The following is a 17,756-nucleotide window of genomic DNA, read 5'->3' as shown; positions in this document are numbered from 1 at the left end:
AACAGACAGAAACACAGTGACCTGTATCTCTATCTATAATTTAAAAGAATATCTTGCACTTGGCGCTACTTTGTTTCGGTTCAAATTTCCGTCCACATGCATGCAAATGAGACAAAGCACACACAAACCTGCTTGGGCACCATGATATCTGCAATGGCCATGCTTATGGCTGTCTTGTGCTTGGGCCCACTGCTGCCCCCATTGGTCGAGGCCAAGGGCTTCATAGGCCCGTGCTTGCTCCCTGCATGTCCCCCCAAGCATGTGTGGTGTCAGCGAGAATCGTAGTGTGTACACACTCATGCTTGATACAGTGACCAGCATTTCTTCTTAAAAACTTTAGCAGAAGACTGAGCAAAGACGAAGCAACACATGGGCTGCGATGGATGCTGAAGTGTAGGCTGTGGATTAGTTTCAACCACCTGGGGTTCTTAGCATGACGGTGATGCACTGCCTTCAGTCTTTGATTACGAAAGCTCATCCAAAAAATAAGTTATAACATGCACCTAAGTCTATGTACAAGAGTGTTTTTGCATTGCACTCCTATCAAAATGCAGCAGACATGGCCAGGAATTAACGGACCACTCTAATAAGTCAAGTACTATTTGCTTTTAAGGAGCACTAACAACCATGCAAAAGCAGTGAGCACACTACTGCCGAATACTCTGCAACATGTGTGACCAAAGAGCTCAAGCTAGGATCTCTGGAATCTTCAGGGCTTGAGCCTTGAACTTCCCCAAAGATCGATGCTCACCTTTCTCTCTGAGTGGTGGCTGCGGATGCTGCTTTGGAATGTTATCTCCCTGTTTAACCATGGCATCCTGAACAGAAAACAAGAACAAGAACAGGGAAGCACAAATTAAACACTTCTGATAGATTCCTTAAAGAGGAGTTCCTGAAATGCCTTGTGTCAAACCTACCGTAAAAACCGGACTATAGGTCGAACCGGAATATAGGTAGACCCCCAACTAACCAATGCTAAAAATGAAAAAAATCTTTTTATTGCGATAGCAATTATATGGACACTTCAACCGGATTTCTGCTGAAGGCGTCGCCGTGAGGTTCCGTTTAAAGTCCAAGGGCGATAAAATCGTCGTCGCGTGCCGTATGGGCGAGTGAAAGCGTGGGGGGACGCGCGCTATCACGGAGAGCGAATGCACGGCAGAAAGCAAATGCGACCGTCGCGCGAGAGGACGTGGGGGTATGGGAGGGAGGGTGGTGGGGCGACGCTGTGCTGCTTCACCAAATGCTTATCTTGCAACCGGGCGCAAGGGGAACTGGCCACTTAATCTCCCATGCAAAAGCAAGAAAGCGGGAAGGTAGCGCAGGAGGGAAGGAGGGAGGGGGGGGGGGGGAGGGGCAGCTTCTCTGCCAACAACTTCTCCCTCTGCACAACTCCTCTGCACTTCGCCCGGCGGTGGCGGTCGCCCGCACCGTCTCTTATCTCCACACGGCTCTGACCTTTGTATGCACTGTGCATTCGCCGCTCAGTTTCCGTTGAAGCGATAGACCGCGCCAACCTTCGCCAGCTGCGGCGGCTGCACTTGCTGCCAGCGTTTTGACAGTCGTTGTCTGCGGTCATTCAGTGTGATCTATTCATGTTTGCTTGTGCGCGCTGACACCACGCTTGTTAATTTAGTTAGTAATCTAATGTGTCCCAGTTTATGCAGCCGATAAAACTACTATCCCTACTCCGAATAGCTCTCTACTAATTTGCTATCGCACACACGACTCTACCGGCACTTGTTGCACTTTGCCCACATCGCAGATCGCTTTGAAGATGAGCCAGATGAGGCTTTGCCGTTTGGCGTACGTATACGTATACTAATTTCGTGTTAACGAAGTTCCTCCACAACAAAATTTTTCGCGTGTCCTGTGAATTTTGTTGTAGCGGGACTCGACTGTATACTGAACATTGGTGCTGAAAGATTGTGATTTTCAGGAATATATTAACCGGTAAAGAAGAGTAAGTGTATTCAGTAATTTTTTGTGTTATCGACCACGAATGTTGGCGCCAGGAAATTATACAAAACGGCATTGTATCAACTGAGGTTCTACTGTGTATGAATGCTGTTCTGAAACAAGATTTTTTTATTTTAATTTCATAACACTGTATTGTATAGAGTTCAAGAAGCTGTAATTACTTCAACTTTAAAGCTACTAACCCTTGTACAATAAATACTAACAGTATCTTGAATGTGCATTAGTGTTGTAAAGCTGCTCTGTAATGGCCTGACAGTTAACAGCGTCATAAAAGACAAAGGAAAGAAACAACAAAAGTATAAGGAGTCACTAGAGGGCCGAGGGTTTCGTGGGTTTTGAATTTAGAAATATCTTTCATAGCGCTAAAGCTAGCCTACATCATTAGCCAAGCCTAGCTGGTCTAGGCAAGAACAAATGCGTGCATAACAACCATCATTGCAACAACTAACCTTGGTGTCCGCTTTTGTCATCCGTCCTTCCGGTGAGCGCTCCAATGAGTGTTCTGTGCCTCTGCTGCCCAGTGGCGGATACTCATCCACGGAGTCCTTCTGCCTGGCGGGGCTCCCAGAGTGCCAGCTCCTCCTCAGGGCTGGCTTCTCATCTTCGTGCGCGCCATCTTCCGCCACTGGCACATGGCGATCCGCATCTGATCCCTTGCGGTTTCCCCCACCTCGTCCCCCTTGCTGATGGTGCTGCCTGGTCCCATCTCCCTTCAGGACACCACGAAGCAGTGATGAGTGGCGTGTGTCCCGTCGTCCCCGTGCAGCGTTCACTCGCACGCTGTTTTGGTGAGGCATACGGCCACTGCCAATCCTGCAAAGCGCATGGTGTAGGGTGATTAGTGCTAATACCGTATGTTTGTGCATATAAGCTGCACGAACATTTTTTTAAATTTTACAGTAAAGTTTGCGTGCAGATTAGTATATGTGAATACCTCTAAAGGGGCCCTGAAACTTTTTGAGCATAGCATGAAAATGTTGCTGATCTGTCATAGAGGCTGCTTTGAACATGTGAGCCAAATATTACTGTGCTGCATGCAGTAGAGAATTTACCATCTCGTGTCAAAGACAGCGAAAAATCGCTTACTCTCGCTTCTGCAATGCCGTCATGCAGTGTCATTGCAAGCAGCTGGACCCATCAACGCTAATGGCCGATTTCGTGATCGCGAGAGCATTCTCAGTAATACATAATTGCCGATTTTTAGTTGAATAAATTTTTTATATATATATATATATATGTGTTTAAGATCGGAGACACACACACACACACACATATATATATGTCTCCGATCTTAAAAACACAGAAGAATGAATCTTTGGACTGCCGGTCAACACACGTCAATAGCGCATAGCTGTCTGCTGCGCGTGGCTTCAGAGATGGCAGCGGAGTGCTGCGTAGTGTAGTTCACCGCGGCACCACGAGCCCTTTCGCCGCTGCAACGCTCAACTTTAGGGCAGGGCTTTCCCCTCTTAGCATCTCTGCTGTGTAACGTCCAGTGCACTAGCGGAGACAAAAAAAAAAAAAAAACGAGAGAGAGCCGGGTATCAGTGCGATAACTTCATTTATAGTTGAAGGATTAGAAAAATGCACGAGATTCGTGAGACGAAGTCCTTTAATAGTGAGGCCATTCTATTAGTTAGAAAAGTGTTGCAGGGCCCCTTTAAGGTGCGGCTTCATGGCTTCAAGGCAAGTTGTCCGCCACCCAAAGTTCTATTGTCTTCTAGGGAACCCCATCCTTTCCCCACCCTTGTGTGTTGAAACTTCTTTCTGCCCACTTTCATGGTTGCTCGTTCTCCTGCTCTTTTCGGGTAGCCATTTTGAGTTGTGGCTGTGTTAGTAGTTAGCGAATACTGCCTGTGGAGCCCTAAACCGTAACTTGGATCACAATGAGCTGCGTTTGATGGCAGCCCTTTACAGGACAGCAGAAGCTGAAGACTATCAGCACCACCAAAGCAGAACAGAACAGAGCTGCTGGACAAAGATACAACGTAGACAAGTCGTTCATCCAGGAATGAAGACTGTTTTTAGATAAATTTTATGGTTGTTATATGCTATTATTTTTATGGAACGCGAGGATATTTGTTCTTCCAAGGGTGTTGGAAATGGGGGTGCGGGTTATACATGGAAAAATATTGTATTTATTGAAAGCCATTGCACTCACTACAGTGTGTTCTCAGTTTCGAAGGAAAGGTGTTGTGGGGCCTCAAACAAGAGAGCTGGATTCTGACACCACATGTCGCTGTCCAACAGAAACATGTTGCTGTGTCACAATTTGCACATAGAAAAGAAAAAAAAAAATCCCTGCAGAGTTTCAGAGAAGGCTTAAAGGAGTACTGACACACACATCGTCTACAAAATATCAGCGGCGAATATAGCTTAGAACATTCTGAAAATAAATTTCAAAAGCATGTGCGCGCAGCCACCCGCAATGCACAGCACCTCGCGACATTGAGATCAAGGAAGGATTGTAAATAACTGAGAAAACGCTACATCACGAGTTTGCACTGCCGTCAGAGCTGGGCAGGCGAGCAAGTTTCTCGCCGCTCCGATCGTCCCGGTGCTCTTTTTTTTCTTCTCCCTGGTCGAGACACGCTGGCCTCGTTCACCGCTGACGGCGGCACAAAAATTGGCTCAATTGTTTCTGGCACGAGATAACTCTTAGAGTAAAGTGACCTCGAAAGTGTGCATGTTATGAAAAGTTGTGCGATATGGTTAATAGTTGGTGTGATTTTGGCTCACAAGCGGTCAGCGCAGCCGCCGCAGCAATCGTCTCTACGAAGCAACTCGCCTTGCTAACGTGTTTTCTCATCACTACCAACGCCGTTAGCAAAACTAATTGTACTGTCAGTTATGAGTGTCACAAATGTGCAGATGTTGATTGTGTTGACGAATATAGGTGCTTTATTACAAGTTGCGGACGGATTGCAAGGGCCGTCGGCCCCGGATCGGACGGCCAGCGAGCTAGGCCTACAGTTTCCCAGCGATTGCCAGCTCGCCTGTAGTGGATTGAATCAAAAGTGGTTGGCCACGTCTAATATGGTGGCGACTCCCGCTTGGAGGAAATAGTCACTGCTAGGCAACGAAAACGAGGACAGCGACAACATTGCAAAGCACGTGCAGGCGTAGCAGACGAACTAGCAACATGAAGCTCGCTCGCCTGCGAGCGCGCTGGCTTGAACACGTCACAGTTTTGTGCTATCACGTGCTCACTGTGTTTACAATCCCTCTTTTCCCATCTCGTTGCTCTCTGAAACTGAAACTTAGACTGGTCACTGCAAAGAAGACTCCAAATAATTACCTGTCGCGCTTTGAAGCAAATGAGGTTTCGCACTATGATTACTGGGTCATTAGCTACTTATTACAGCAGAAAAAACAAGATCGAAAATTCTTGTGTCAGTATTCCTTAAAGGAACTCTCGAAGCCGCATCTATGCGGGTGTATAAAAAAACACAATGCAAGATAGTTTGCCTTCAAAGTCAAACGAGTCACAGTGAAAAACTGTGCTGATATAAATAATGCAGTTTTGTTACGCTGGACACGCATTTCCATTTTTCCCAACAAGCCCATAAATTTCAGCGTGGGGCAGCAAATGATGTGAAAAATATGTTCTCACGCAAGATTGGCACTTATTTAAAATTGGGGTCTAGTTTTCTTGCATGCAGCCCATACACCAGTAGTTTAAAACGTCTTTCATCTCTGAAAGACAGGCATGACTGCTACAGTAAAGGACAACCTTTGCAAGCTTCTATATTAAATAGTTTTGCTACTTCACATGTTGTTGCATATTAACCATGGTACTGGAATAGTTGGAGTCTCGTTCACCAAAAATATGCTGCTCAGCAGTGATGCTGTCCCCAGATGCAGGCTCAAACAACAAGCCACATGCAAGTTTCACACACTATGTACTTTTCAAACAGCACAGAAACAACAAAGGAGCACTGTACAAATGTAAGTACCGTATTTATTCAATTATAAGGCAGTCACGATCATAAGGCAAGGGTGAAAAAAACATATCGCCTTAGAGTGTGGCTTCACAGCATTTCGGCGCACGCTGCCGTAAAGCCACACTACATGGCGAAAATCGCGCTGCCGTGAAACAACACCTACAGGCAAAATTCGCACATATAGCAGGGGCATGACTTCAAAGCTAAGGATTGCGGGAAAAAAAAACCTGGCCTTATATTCAAATAAATACAGTATGCGTGATGCACAGAAAGTCTCCATGTGAAATGCACATGTGCTCAAAGAGACAAGCCAGGATAAGAACAAAAGAAGTTGAGGCAATTATAGATTAGCTTGGAACCACTTCTAGTTCAAAACAGCAACACTTTCTTGGTTTAGTTGACTACAGAGAACCAAGTCAGTGGCAATGATGTCGTGCTATTAGTAAATTATAAAATGTTATAATTATGCTGTGTTAGATACAGCTGTTGCTGCACTGTTATGATTAAAGCTACAAGCAACTGCCCAATCACGCATGAAATTGTAGGCATGCATGCATGTCCCTTTGAAGGTTACGTGCGCTCTACAAGAAAGTACAGTCAAATCAAGGTATGCTAGGCAGTGTTCCCATAATTTCATGAAGTGTGTCACTAAAGTGCGTCGAAGAAGTTGCTGAATTTCGACTAAATTTTGCTGAAGTCGCTAAAGTTGTTGCAAGAGCTTTTGAGTAAATTTTAGGTAACGCAAGCGTTCTTGGAACACTATAGTATGGTATAAATCATTTACCAACCATCTCGCATTTTTTTATAGGGTCCACAAGAGAGAAATCAACAGTGAATTTGCCAGTAGTGTGTAGTGGGCTTTCACTTTACAATAATACTTCTACATAATGGACAACGAAAGCTAAAATTTGACATTTACCCTCAGATTGTGAGGTTCCAAATGCAGCACGATTAAAGGTACCACAAGCAATCTTGCTATTCGAGCATGCAAAAGCACTTGATTTACATTATTCCTGAAAATTTTCTAGTTCGGAGCACTGCTGAAAGGATAGCATAATTCTGCAAGGCGCACAAGGTCACATGTCAACACGGTGAAGACAATTATGAGCTTAATGCACTTCAAATTCGACGCTTCCGCACTAGTCTACTTGAATGAAGGCTCTTCAGTACTGGTTTGTCCAAAACACATGCAATAAGAAAGCGATGTGTTCTTCCGCCTCTTCGTCTACTTGAATGAAGGCTCTTCAGCACTGATTTGGCCAAAACACATGCCATAAGAAAGCGGTTGTTGACTCGCGTAGAGTCGATCCATCTTATTATTCACCTGTGTTCTAAATCTCGCATCAAAACTCGTGAATGTAAACCAATCAAATGTATTTAATGCTAGTGCAGAACACAGATTGTTAAGACCCATTCAAAATGGTTTCGTAAAAATATATTTAAAAAATACCGTGTATATTGGGAGCACACTGTGAATCCTGTGAAGGCAACAAATGCTTTATCACGATCACAGAGCCTACATGTCGTACAGCCAATTTCGGCCACAATTTCGGCCTCACATGTAGCTTTTGAAAAATAAAGTGCTTTCTAGAAGGTCATCTTCAAAGAAACTTTTCAACTTCGAAGTCGCTAAAATGTCGCCAATAGTTCTGTCGCGTTGCTAAAAAAACTGTACAGACAAGAAAGTCGTTAAATCCAATGACAAAATCGCTAAAATGGCAACAGTGATGCTAGGCAGGCTTACCTAGGCACATTTTGTACAACGGCCTCTGTTTCATGCCTCAGCTCTGATTTGTCCTTTTCGGGGGCCTCAAACTGATGCTTCTCAGCACCTCCGTCGATGGCTGGGACAGCTGCCTTCCCTCCCCCACCACTTCTCTTTGCGCCCCTCCTCTCCTGCTGGTGATGCTGCAGCCTCGTTGATGGTTCCGTGTCTTCCACACGCCTGACCCCTTCAATCCCGCCACCAACACCAGCCCCCCCACCACCACGCCGATGCTTGCGCGACCCACTGCCTCTTTTGTGATGCTTGTTATTCGCATCATTAGGGCTGTTGCTGCTGCTGCTGTTATTGCCACCACCGCGACGTCCTTGTTGTTGCAAGCTTCGTGTGTTCAGCCCCACTGTAGATGACGCCAGCTCTTCTGTGTCCCTGTTTGTTGTGGCCCCAGAGGGAACTGCAGACGGTCGGGGTGCTTTCTGCTGCTGCAGCGCCGTGGAGTAGCTGATGCCCGAAGGTGACTGCCGCTGCGGAAAGTCCTGCACAGGCAACGACGGGAACTCGGAGCTGCTGGAGAAGTCAGGCCCTGTCCCCTGCCACTCTTCACGGTCGACTGCAGTGACTCTCGCTGCACCTGCACCGCTCCTCCCTGAAGCCTGCCCAAACTCGGTCAGGACGCTGGTGTTTGCATCAACCGCTGACACTGCACAGGAAAAAAGACAGCACATGAGACTGCCCTCTAACTGGAACACACGAGTAAATGGAAGATGGTTCTAAAGTGAAGATGCATGTTCGGACAATCCTGTGGAATTCAAGCAGTATTCAGGCATACGGGGTTTTTTTTTTTTTATAGTGGGATTAGAAAAGAAATTATTGCGATTTTGCTTCTAGTAGCCCTTCTGTGCTTCATTTATGGAGAACAGCACAAATCTAGAATTAAGAAGTAGGGAAAATGTTCTCTCTCTCATCTCAAATAGCACCACAACAATCACATGCAACTAGCTAAACATTTAGCCCCTACAGCCTCAAGGGCTGCCTGGAGCATCTCTGCCAGCCAGGGCGATTATCATTCTTACTCAAACCACCCCAGCTACTGGAAAAAAACCTCTTAACTCCCACCCTTTTCACTGCTTCTGATTTCATGTTTCTGTCACCTTCTGTCCAGTCTGTTCACAAGCAGACTTGGTTACCCAGCAGTTGCCCACAGATCAGAAAGCAACTGTCAGCAAATCTCTGGCCCGATCACTGGTGATTACTCATGTAAAAACACCAACAGCAAGCTTCCTGTGACGACCCCGCCAACAGTTAGTTTTTGTCAAAACTACTATTTCCCTAGGCCTAACTACTACCGTTTTATAACAAGTCAGCATGGTCAGTGACCGAAAGCTACAATTTGGTGATAAGTAGATGAATATTTCTTTACAACAGCCAAATTGCACGTGGCAGGCCAAGAATCGCCTTGGAAACTACAAGTGTGGGAGCAATAACTTAAATAGCAGCAAAATTGCTCATGGCCGCCATTTCTGCGACATCACATGTATGGATCGTGCCCTAAAAATGGGGTGAGACACTATGAAGTGTCTGAAATTTTAATCTGTTACACACTGGTTCCAGGGAGTAGGTGCTAGAGCTGCTGAGAAGTACAAATAATCAAGCAGGCCAAAATTATCCCATGTCTAAAGTGCCAGTCATTTACTGTAGCGATGAAGTACCAATTCCCCAAAACAGCGACAATTAACAATAAACAACACGAGCACTTATCACTTAAATGACAGATAGACATAACAATATGAAGCAGGGTGCACGGAAGTGCATTCAAAAATGTTATATGTAGAGGTGGGCGAATGGTATCAAATTTTTCGAATACGAATCAAATACAAATAGTATTGAATATTGAAGTGAATAGTCAAACACAGGCGCACATATTTATAACAGGAATATTTGTGTCGGTATAATTATGTACCATGCTTGTACTGATTAGTGAAAAACAACACAGTCTACTCTCCTGGACAATTAGCATCAGTTTTGAACACAAGATCGTTAATTCTTAATAAAAGAAGTGCAGAAATAGCCTCTTAAAATATTTAGAGCCTAATTGTAAACAAGCTTTTCAAGACTTAATGGCTGCTGTATGACTAGCTTTCCAAAAATGCTAAATACAGTGTAGACCGCTTATAACTTAAGTCGCCGGAGTCGCAAATATCCACACTATAAGCGGTACCGCACTATAACCAAAGCAACAATTTGCAAGGCCCGCACATATGCAAAACAAGTGCACCGAGCCGCCACGCGTATGCGACAGTCGAGGAATGTGGCTAGAACGTTTGCATTCAATTTACAGTCGAATCTCGTTAAGTCGAACCAAATCACGCGGCGGCGTCTCCGACCGGCATTGCTCCGGCACCGCCATAGAGTAAAGCTTAGGAGAGACCCCTCAAGTAGCGCGCAAGAAAAAAAAAAAGAAAAAAAGAAAGAAAAAGAAAAAAAACGGCGGAGGGGAGCCACCGAAGCGGAGGAGTTGCCGAGGCGAAATCCGCTTCCCTGTCGCCCTCCTCCCTCACATTCCACGGTCTCCGCGTGCGCCCTTCGCCATGCCGGCGGCGCCCGCTCCCTGAAGTTTCGTTTACTGCCGTTATCGTGAAGCGAGCGTTGGCCCGCGTTGGCAGTTTCGTGGCCCTCGCTCGCTATGCGCGGCGTGGTATTTTACGACTCGGAAGTCAGCGGAGCGTTCGCCGTCTCCGCTGACTTCCGTACTCCCAGCCAGCCGCACTGTAACCGGTATTTCGTTTCCCGCAACTGCACTATAAGCGATAAGTGTATACATGGAGTGGTATCGGAAAATTAACGGGAGTCTGAAAAGACGCACTATACCCGGTCCCGCACTATAACCGGTTATGTTATAAGTGATCTATACTGTAAGTGGTTTAAAAAAAAGAAGTTGTGGGGAAAAAAAAAAAGCTTAAGAACTTGTGTGCTGTAGACACATGGAAAAAGGCCCGTTCCAAGAAAGACATCACTGGTTATAGTGTAAAAGATCCAACTGCTACATGACTAGGCTGCATTAAACGCTAAACCCGCCTTTTGCAAGTTCCGAGTACGCATGCACTGTACCCCAGTGGCAAGCACCGAAACGTTTTGTACAGTGTCGACGGTTCATGGAGCAGACGACGTGTGCGTATGGAATAGCGCGAGTAGCCTGCAGCATAGTCGATGGGGACGCGAACTCATTGTCAGAGCGCAGCAATCTATTTCTCAACTATTGTGTCCCACTAACTATTGCCCTTTCGAGTGCGCACGCGCTTCGCTCCGTACGTGAGTGGTTGCGGATTTCCAACTAAAACTGTCTAGTGTCGGCGAGCGGGCGAGTGTCGCTTGCGGCCAGTCACGCTACACCGCTTGCACTACACCAGCTGAAATGCTGTCCCCTCTATACTTCCGACACGCGTGCTGTCGGCTGCTCTGTTCAGAGCATGCGCAGAATGAGCCCCCAACCTGCGTGACACTTTGAACGGCTGTCTGCGACCGTCGGCGAAGCAGTGTGGGCACCTTTTCCTTCGCGCAATGCACTGGTGAACACCAAAGTAGTTCCGCCATCTGTTCTATAATTCTAGAAGCATATTTTCTCATCTCTCTGGGTTTGCTCCATCTCGGTTTTTAGAGTGGTGTGGAACGCGCCTCCTTATGCGCATGGTTGTGCCGCGCATATCCGCAGATGGGAGGGTGGCTCCCCGACTTTGTTGACCGCTACCGTGGCGATACTCCGTCCAAATATTTGCGCCTTAGCGCAACGTCACACCTTTTGCATATTTCTGCCCTCTGTCATATGTTTATACATTGAAGGTTTGCTTTTTTTGACCCCGACACAGCGGTGCTATCGCGGAAGCGCACACATCAAAACAAAACTAAGTAAAAGATAGAACAAGAAGATAGGAATGCGAGGACCATACAGTATAGACCACTTATAACGTAACCGCTTATAGTGCAGGACCGGATATAGTGCGGTATTTTCAGACTCCCGTTAATTTTCCCATAGCACTCTATGTATACACGTATCGCTTATAGTGCAGTTGTAGGAAACGAAATACCGGTTACAGTGCGGCTGCCTGGGAGTACGGAAGTCGGCGGAGACAGCGAACGCTCCCCTCAAACGGGCGCCCCAAGGACGAAGAAAGAGAGACGAAGTGGAGGAGAAGGGCACGTGGTGCGAACGAACAGCCAGTGAGGCTGAAACCAGAATCTTGAGTGCGAGTCGTGAAATATTACGGAGCGCATAGCGAGCGAGGGCCACGAAACTGCCAACGCCGCCCAACGCTCGCTTCACGACAACGGCAGTAAACGAAATTTCAGGGAGCGGGCAGCGCCAGCACGGCACGGCGAAGGGCGCACGTGGAGACCGTGGAATGTGAGGGAGGAGGGCGGCAGGGAAGCAGATTTTGCCTCCCACTTTGGTGGCTCCCCTTGCCCTCCCTCGTAGCTCCCTCACTTTCGACTGTCACCGTGCGCGCCCGCCGTCGTGCAGGCGCCGCCGCTACAGACGGCCCGGCGCCAGCTCCCCCGAAGTTTCGTTTTCTGCCGTTATAGGGGCGGGTTGCCGGCGTGGGCAGTTTCGTTGGCCGGCCTGGGACAGCGCCGCTGCTTCCCTCTGCGCCGTAGCCGCAGCGTGCAAGGTCAACACGTGACTGGAAAGTAGAGGAAGCATAAAGGAGAAAGAAGGGTTCACTGCCATTTTCTACGCGTGGCTACGGTAGCGTGGCTGAGACGTCGGCACGTACACGCATGTTCCGGCGCAACGCAGAAACGGCGATCTTGCCATTTGAGAGAGGGTGAAATTTCCGCCAGTTCTTTTTTCGTTTTTTTTTCTTCGTTCGCACACGACGTTGAGGGGTCTCTTCTAAGCTTTTACTTATGGCGGTGCCGGAGCAATGCCAGTCGGAGGCGCCGCCGCGTGAATAATTTCGAATTAACGAGATTCGACTGTAAATTAAATGCAAACGTTCTAGCCGCATTCCTCGACTGTCGCATACACGTGGCGGCTCGGTGCACATGTTTTGCATATGTGCAGGCCTTGAAAATTGTTGCTTTGGTTATAGTGCGGTACCGCTTATAGTGCAGATATTCGCGACTCCGGCGACTTACGCTATAAACGATCTACACTGTATTAAAGAGTGCATTTGCAATTATCTGTGTCATTCTTTCCTTTTTGAATAACCAACAATAAACTGTTGAGTCTGTGTTATAATATCCGAGAAAAAAATAAGACACTTGGGGTGCATCACCTCCGGAAAAACTCGGCACTCAATGGGTTAAAGAGCTATGATCAAAACTGAACTACAGTCAAACCTCGACATAACGAAGTTGTACTTGCAGCGAAAAGCTTCATTATATTGAGAATTCCGTTACATCGAGGTTTTGTTAATGCAATAGGACTAAGATGGGGAAATAAAAATAGTTTGTTACATCACGAATTTCATTAAATCGAGGTTCGTAATATCGAAGTTTGACTGTATAAGAGTAGTTTTTATTGTCCTATTGCGTACATTCAGCGCAGGTCTAACAACAGTGGCAAATGCATGAACTCGGCTGCTGTACACTACGGCTAACCTTTGATAGGGAATATCAAGCCCGGCTCTAACTTAATGTGGGCGGCTGGCGAGTGCTTTAACTTCCAAAGCATGTTTGCGCTCATATTGAGCACTACTAAATGTAAATACAAGCGTAGGCATTGCGGCAATCACGTTACGGTGCAATGTATTCGTTCAGCGGCCCATCGCATAGTGACTGGTTTTGTCGGCGTAGCTGCACGAAAGCAATTCATCCCATTTTGACACAGCACTAAGCACGCTATCTGTTGCATGATTAGCGCCAGACGCATTGGCATCTGCAGGCAACTGTATTCTTGGCACAGTGCCAAGCACGCTATCTTATCACAGTTGGGTAACGCTGCTGCCCATCAACTCACCCAGTGCTAGTCACACAAACCGAAAGTACCTTCGAAAGATCGTCTGAGAAAACGGCCGAAGTTTATCAATGCGTTGCTACATATACACTTGCCTTTGGCCTAGACAGTCTGCGGCCGCGATTTTCTAGCAATGCATTTTACGCCATTCTTTTTCACGCTTCGTCGGTGATCACAGCGGCACTTCACCAGCGTTTTCAACGGTACCAGCCAGCCACAAACGGTGGATGATAACAGTAGAGCGGAACTCGCAAACAAATCACAAATGCAGCCTTTCCAATTTGGTGACTGCTTGTACTGCAGTTTGGGCACGGTTGGTGACCACTAGACCAACTAGGCTTTGCTAGAATCAGTTTCAAGGAGGTGCTGGAGAACTATTCCGGTGACATTTTAAAATGAAATTACTATCTCTATTTCTGCTAGACTCCATGGCCAAATTAACGCACAGCCGTGCGCTTGGAGTCCAAATTATGGCACGACATACTGTGGGTGTCTGAAATTTCGGTCTTCCTTATACATTAAGTCTGTAGGGCCAGTGGCGATGCCGCGGAGCTGTCTAAATAATCAATCACGTCGGAATTATCAGTCAGCAACTGTATACTCAATGGAGTGGCTGTGTCATAAGGGTTGGTCTGGCTCTAGACAGGCAGCGATAGAATCATGACATTATCCCAAACAATGCATACAAACAGGGAGGGGAGGCAGTTTCCATACGACTTGTAATGCAAAGGCAAAACAATGTTGTACAGGCTACGTGGCACCAATGGTTTGCAATGATGACACTGGTAAACTGCACTCATGAGGCTGGAGAGGGCACAACTAAAAAGGAAATAAATCGATGAAGATGAAGAATGGTTGTTCGTACAGTCGAATATTGATAACACAGCCACAACTGATCTGAATTTAGGGACAATAAGAATTTTGAAGAAGTCTCAGCCAAAATGCATTAAGTGCAACGCATTTTGTTTTAGAATGACTCAGAACTCTCTTAGGCCATGGCGAATGGTACGAATTTCTGAGCCACCATGAAATGTCCTCACAGTAGGGCAAGTGCCACCGCAGCATTCAGTTGCAAAGTCAGTGTATGAAATCTTGGAATTCCATGATTTGCGTGGAGACCTGTGCACGCTCACTGTGGTATGCTGTGAGCACTGGCAGCGTAGGTGAAAGAAAAGAGAGTGCGAATTCTTATGAATCTCAGAACAGCCTGCCCGAGGACATCAGGGGAAAGAGGGTCCAGTAAGCTATCAAGGAAGTCTTCCAATAAAGTACTTGCCCTAAGTAAAAAAAAATGTCTTACGATCCCTTTGGTGCTGTGGTTTGCTACGGATCACACAAATTTCAAATTATTCGATTATTTTTCGAAGTCACGAGAAATTCGTATCAAAATTCTACTGTGCATACAAGCTGAAGTGTTGACAGAGCCTTAGAGCTGACTGTTGACATTCTATGCAAAGCTTCTCGATAGCGAAAGCTCCCAGAATAAAGAGGAAGCATTGTTTCAAGTTTGTCATGAAAAAGACAAGTGTGCAGCTTAATATCTAGGGCTTCTTTCTTGTGAGCTGTGCGTTCCTTCGAGTGACCTAAATATAGGCAATCGCATCAACTCTTGCCGTCTTCAAAGCCTACAGAAAAAAGCACTCCAAACATATTGCATGCAGCTTTGCTAATACAAGACACAGGAAAATATCAGGCACACCATGCTAAATAAAGGAATCGCATGCAAGATGGATGACGATTACTGTTTGGAACTCCAAACGGTGCAAACAGAGTGTATAGTAACACAAACACAAATAAAGAGCACACTTACTAGGATCTCTGTGTGAGGCACTCTCTCTCCGGCGCCCACTTCTACTCTTCTTTTTGTTTCTTCTGGCATTCTGAACCATGGGCTGCTGTAGCTGCTGCTGCACGGGCTGCTGCTGTGGCTGGAAGTGGAGATGAGAAAATCAGAACCCAAAAGACAGGAGACACCTGATAGCAGGTGTAAGCAGGGACTACAAAGCTGACACTTTCTGGTACTCAAGGGGGGGGGGGGGGTAAAGGATAGCAAAGGAATGTGGCTGTAGCCAATGCAGGCCGTCTGTCATCACAGGTTCTAACCTGTTGCTGGCAGAATTTTAACTTTAAAATTGTCAAATTCACATAAAAAGCATGCAGAGAACTAAACAAGAAGCGTGTTTTCAGGATAGATCTTAAGTGATCAATTATTGGACAATGAAAAAGCAAGTTCCTAACTGAAATCCAATGTGCCGATCACCTAGCAAATTCAGGCACTGTAATAATGAAAAAGAGAGATGCATGCTTTATTTGTACTAATGCCGCAAAATCTGCATGCTTCTACAAATAAGTCCATGTTGAAGCAAAGAACCAATGAACCTTGTTTTTGTTTGTTTTTTTGCCTTAAGTGGCACCGAGGCAGCATTGATGAAAAATAGTGGCACGCATTTTCATCCCAGTATTATAGCACAGAACATCTTTTGTGCCGAGGATAAACAGGGAAGCCTGGTTGCCACTGATGTTCTAAATAGTAGTGCTTGATGCTGGTGAATGTCAAAATATGGCGAGGCATGCAAATTATATCATCTCAACCACACAGTTTCAACCAATACACTGCACTCACAGCACAAGCACTTGGGTTTTCCAGCACCACATATGCCTGTTAGGCCTCAGGACTACAGGCAACACAGGTTCACATACAGCACCTAAACTTACAGCTTTGTTGGGAACTTTACATTCAAGGCACCATTTGAGCCCAGTGCAGAGGCTGGCCACAGTGCCATTTTTGTCAGCAAAAAATTTCATGGTATTTCACACATGCTTCTGACGCTTAATTTACTTATGTTGTGCCACACTGATCCGTGAGGGAAGGTCAGGTCTATCCAAGTTTGCAGTTCAAGTGAACTGTTTCTCAAACATATCTATCACATTGCATGACTGACATCTTCATTGTACAGTTGGCTATGTATATCCCCCATCTATGCACGATCACTTTTTACATCTTCAGAAGTACATGAACTGCTTCAGTGGTGACCGGCCTGCATTGCAGACAAAGGTGTCCCACAGGTACAGCGAATTTTGTATTTTTTGGTCAATGAAAGGACTTAAGTTTTCACAACGGTTTTGCTTGGCCAGGGTTCCTATTCAGTTAAACCCTTTGTCATGACAAGTCAAGTTAACTGCTCACCACAGAAGTAGCTGCAGTGGCAGGAGCCACCATGGTAGTAACAGGTGGCTCGTCAGCCACTGCTGGCATGCTCTCCTCCATAGGGCAGCAGACACCCATGGGTGGTGTGGGCTGGTACAGACATTGGTACTGCATGGTGTAGAAGGGCACCGCTGGTGTTGGCACGTACGAGGCATAGTATCCAGGCAGGCCCCTGCACATGGCACAACAGAATGGCTTGCTTGCGAACAATTGAAGAGACAAGAAAGAAAGAAGGAACAGTTCAAGTCACAAATGGCTGTCCTTGCGTAAACATTGCATCCGTTAAAAACACCTCTCAGCCATACTGTTAGGAGCACTGTGTGCTGTTTTTCTGATTCAGTGTTTACCTCATTGATTAATTAATTGACTGAGTGAATGACTGGGTTCAACTCTCGAAACAACACAGGGGCTAGGAAAGATACCAGCTGTGGATTATTTTGAACTTCCCGAAGTACTGTCTTTTAACATGCACACAAAGATGGGTAAACAAGCATTTTTGCATACTGCCCCCAGTGAAATGTGGATACACAGCTCAGAAATCAAACCTGCGACCTCACACACGGGGACAGGATGCCTTTGTGACAGTGTCAGTCATATTGTAGGGGCGGCATTCTTCACTGACATTGGCAGAAGGGAAAGAAAGTCAGCACAGAGGACTCGTGGCTGTGAATTGCAACATGCAGATCACATTGGGATCACAGATTTATTGGAATCAGAACATTTCTCTTCAGTGCACCTTGAAATGCACTGATCCCTAAATAAATCAAGCATGCAATACTCAGCATAACATACTAGTACTTACAGAAGTCTGCTCATACTGCAAACATCTCTCTGTCTCTTATTTCAAAAAAAAATTTACATTATCTTTATCATATTATTTATCATTATTTAACATATTTAGTTATACTTAGCCTAAATCTGCTCTGCTCTTGCCATTAAGCAGCAGCC

At 46.0% G+C, this 17,756-nt stretch overlaps 1 protein-coding gene across 3 annotated transcripts in view; it reads right to left on the bottom strand.

Moving 5' to 3' along the window:
• Positions 1-17,756, bottom strand: part of LOC119457028 (uncharacterized) — a 334,439-nt gene that overhangs the window by 313,004 nt on the left and 3,679 nt on the right. For all 3 annotated transcript variants that reach the window (XM_037718852.2, XM_049669783.1, XM_049669782.1), the window contains exons 2-7: positions 16,788-16,980; positions 15,411-15,528; positions 7,669-8,347; positions 2,430-2,793; positions 752-818; positions 129-241 (exon numbers count right to left, since the gene is read on the bottom strand). In XM_037718852.2, the coding sequence (XP_037574780.2) occupies positions 129-241; positions 752-818; positions 2,430-2,793; positions 7,669-8,347; positions 15,411-15,528; positions 16,788-16,980 (1,534 nt within the window). The remainder of the gene's footprint in view (positions 1-128; positions 242-751; positions 819-2,429; positions 2,794-7,668; positions 8,348-15,410; positions 15,529-16,787; positions 16,981-17,756) is intronic.

This window comes from Dermacentor silvarum, chromosome 6 (genome assembly GCF_013339745.2).
Source record: "Dermacentor silvarum isolate Dsil-2018 chromosome 6, BIME_Dsil_1.4, whole genome shotgun sequence".
Classification (NCBI taxonomy): domain Eukaryota; kingdom Metazoa; phylum Arthropoda; class Arachnida; order Ixodida; family Ixodidae; genus Dermacentor; species Dermacentor silvarum.
This window is presented reverse-complemented; position numbering and strand designations above follow the sequence as displayed.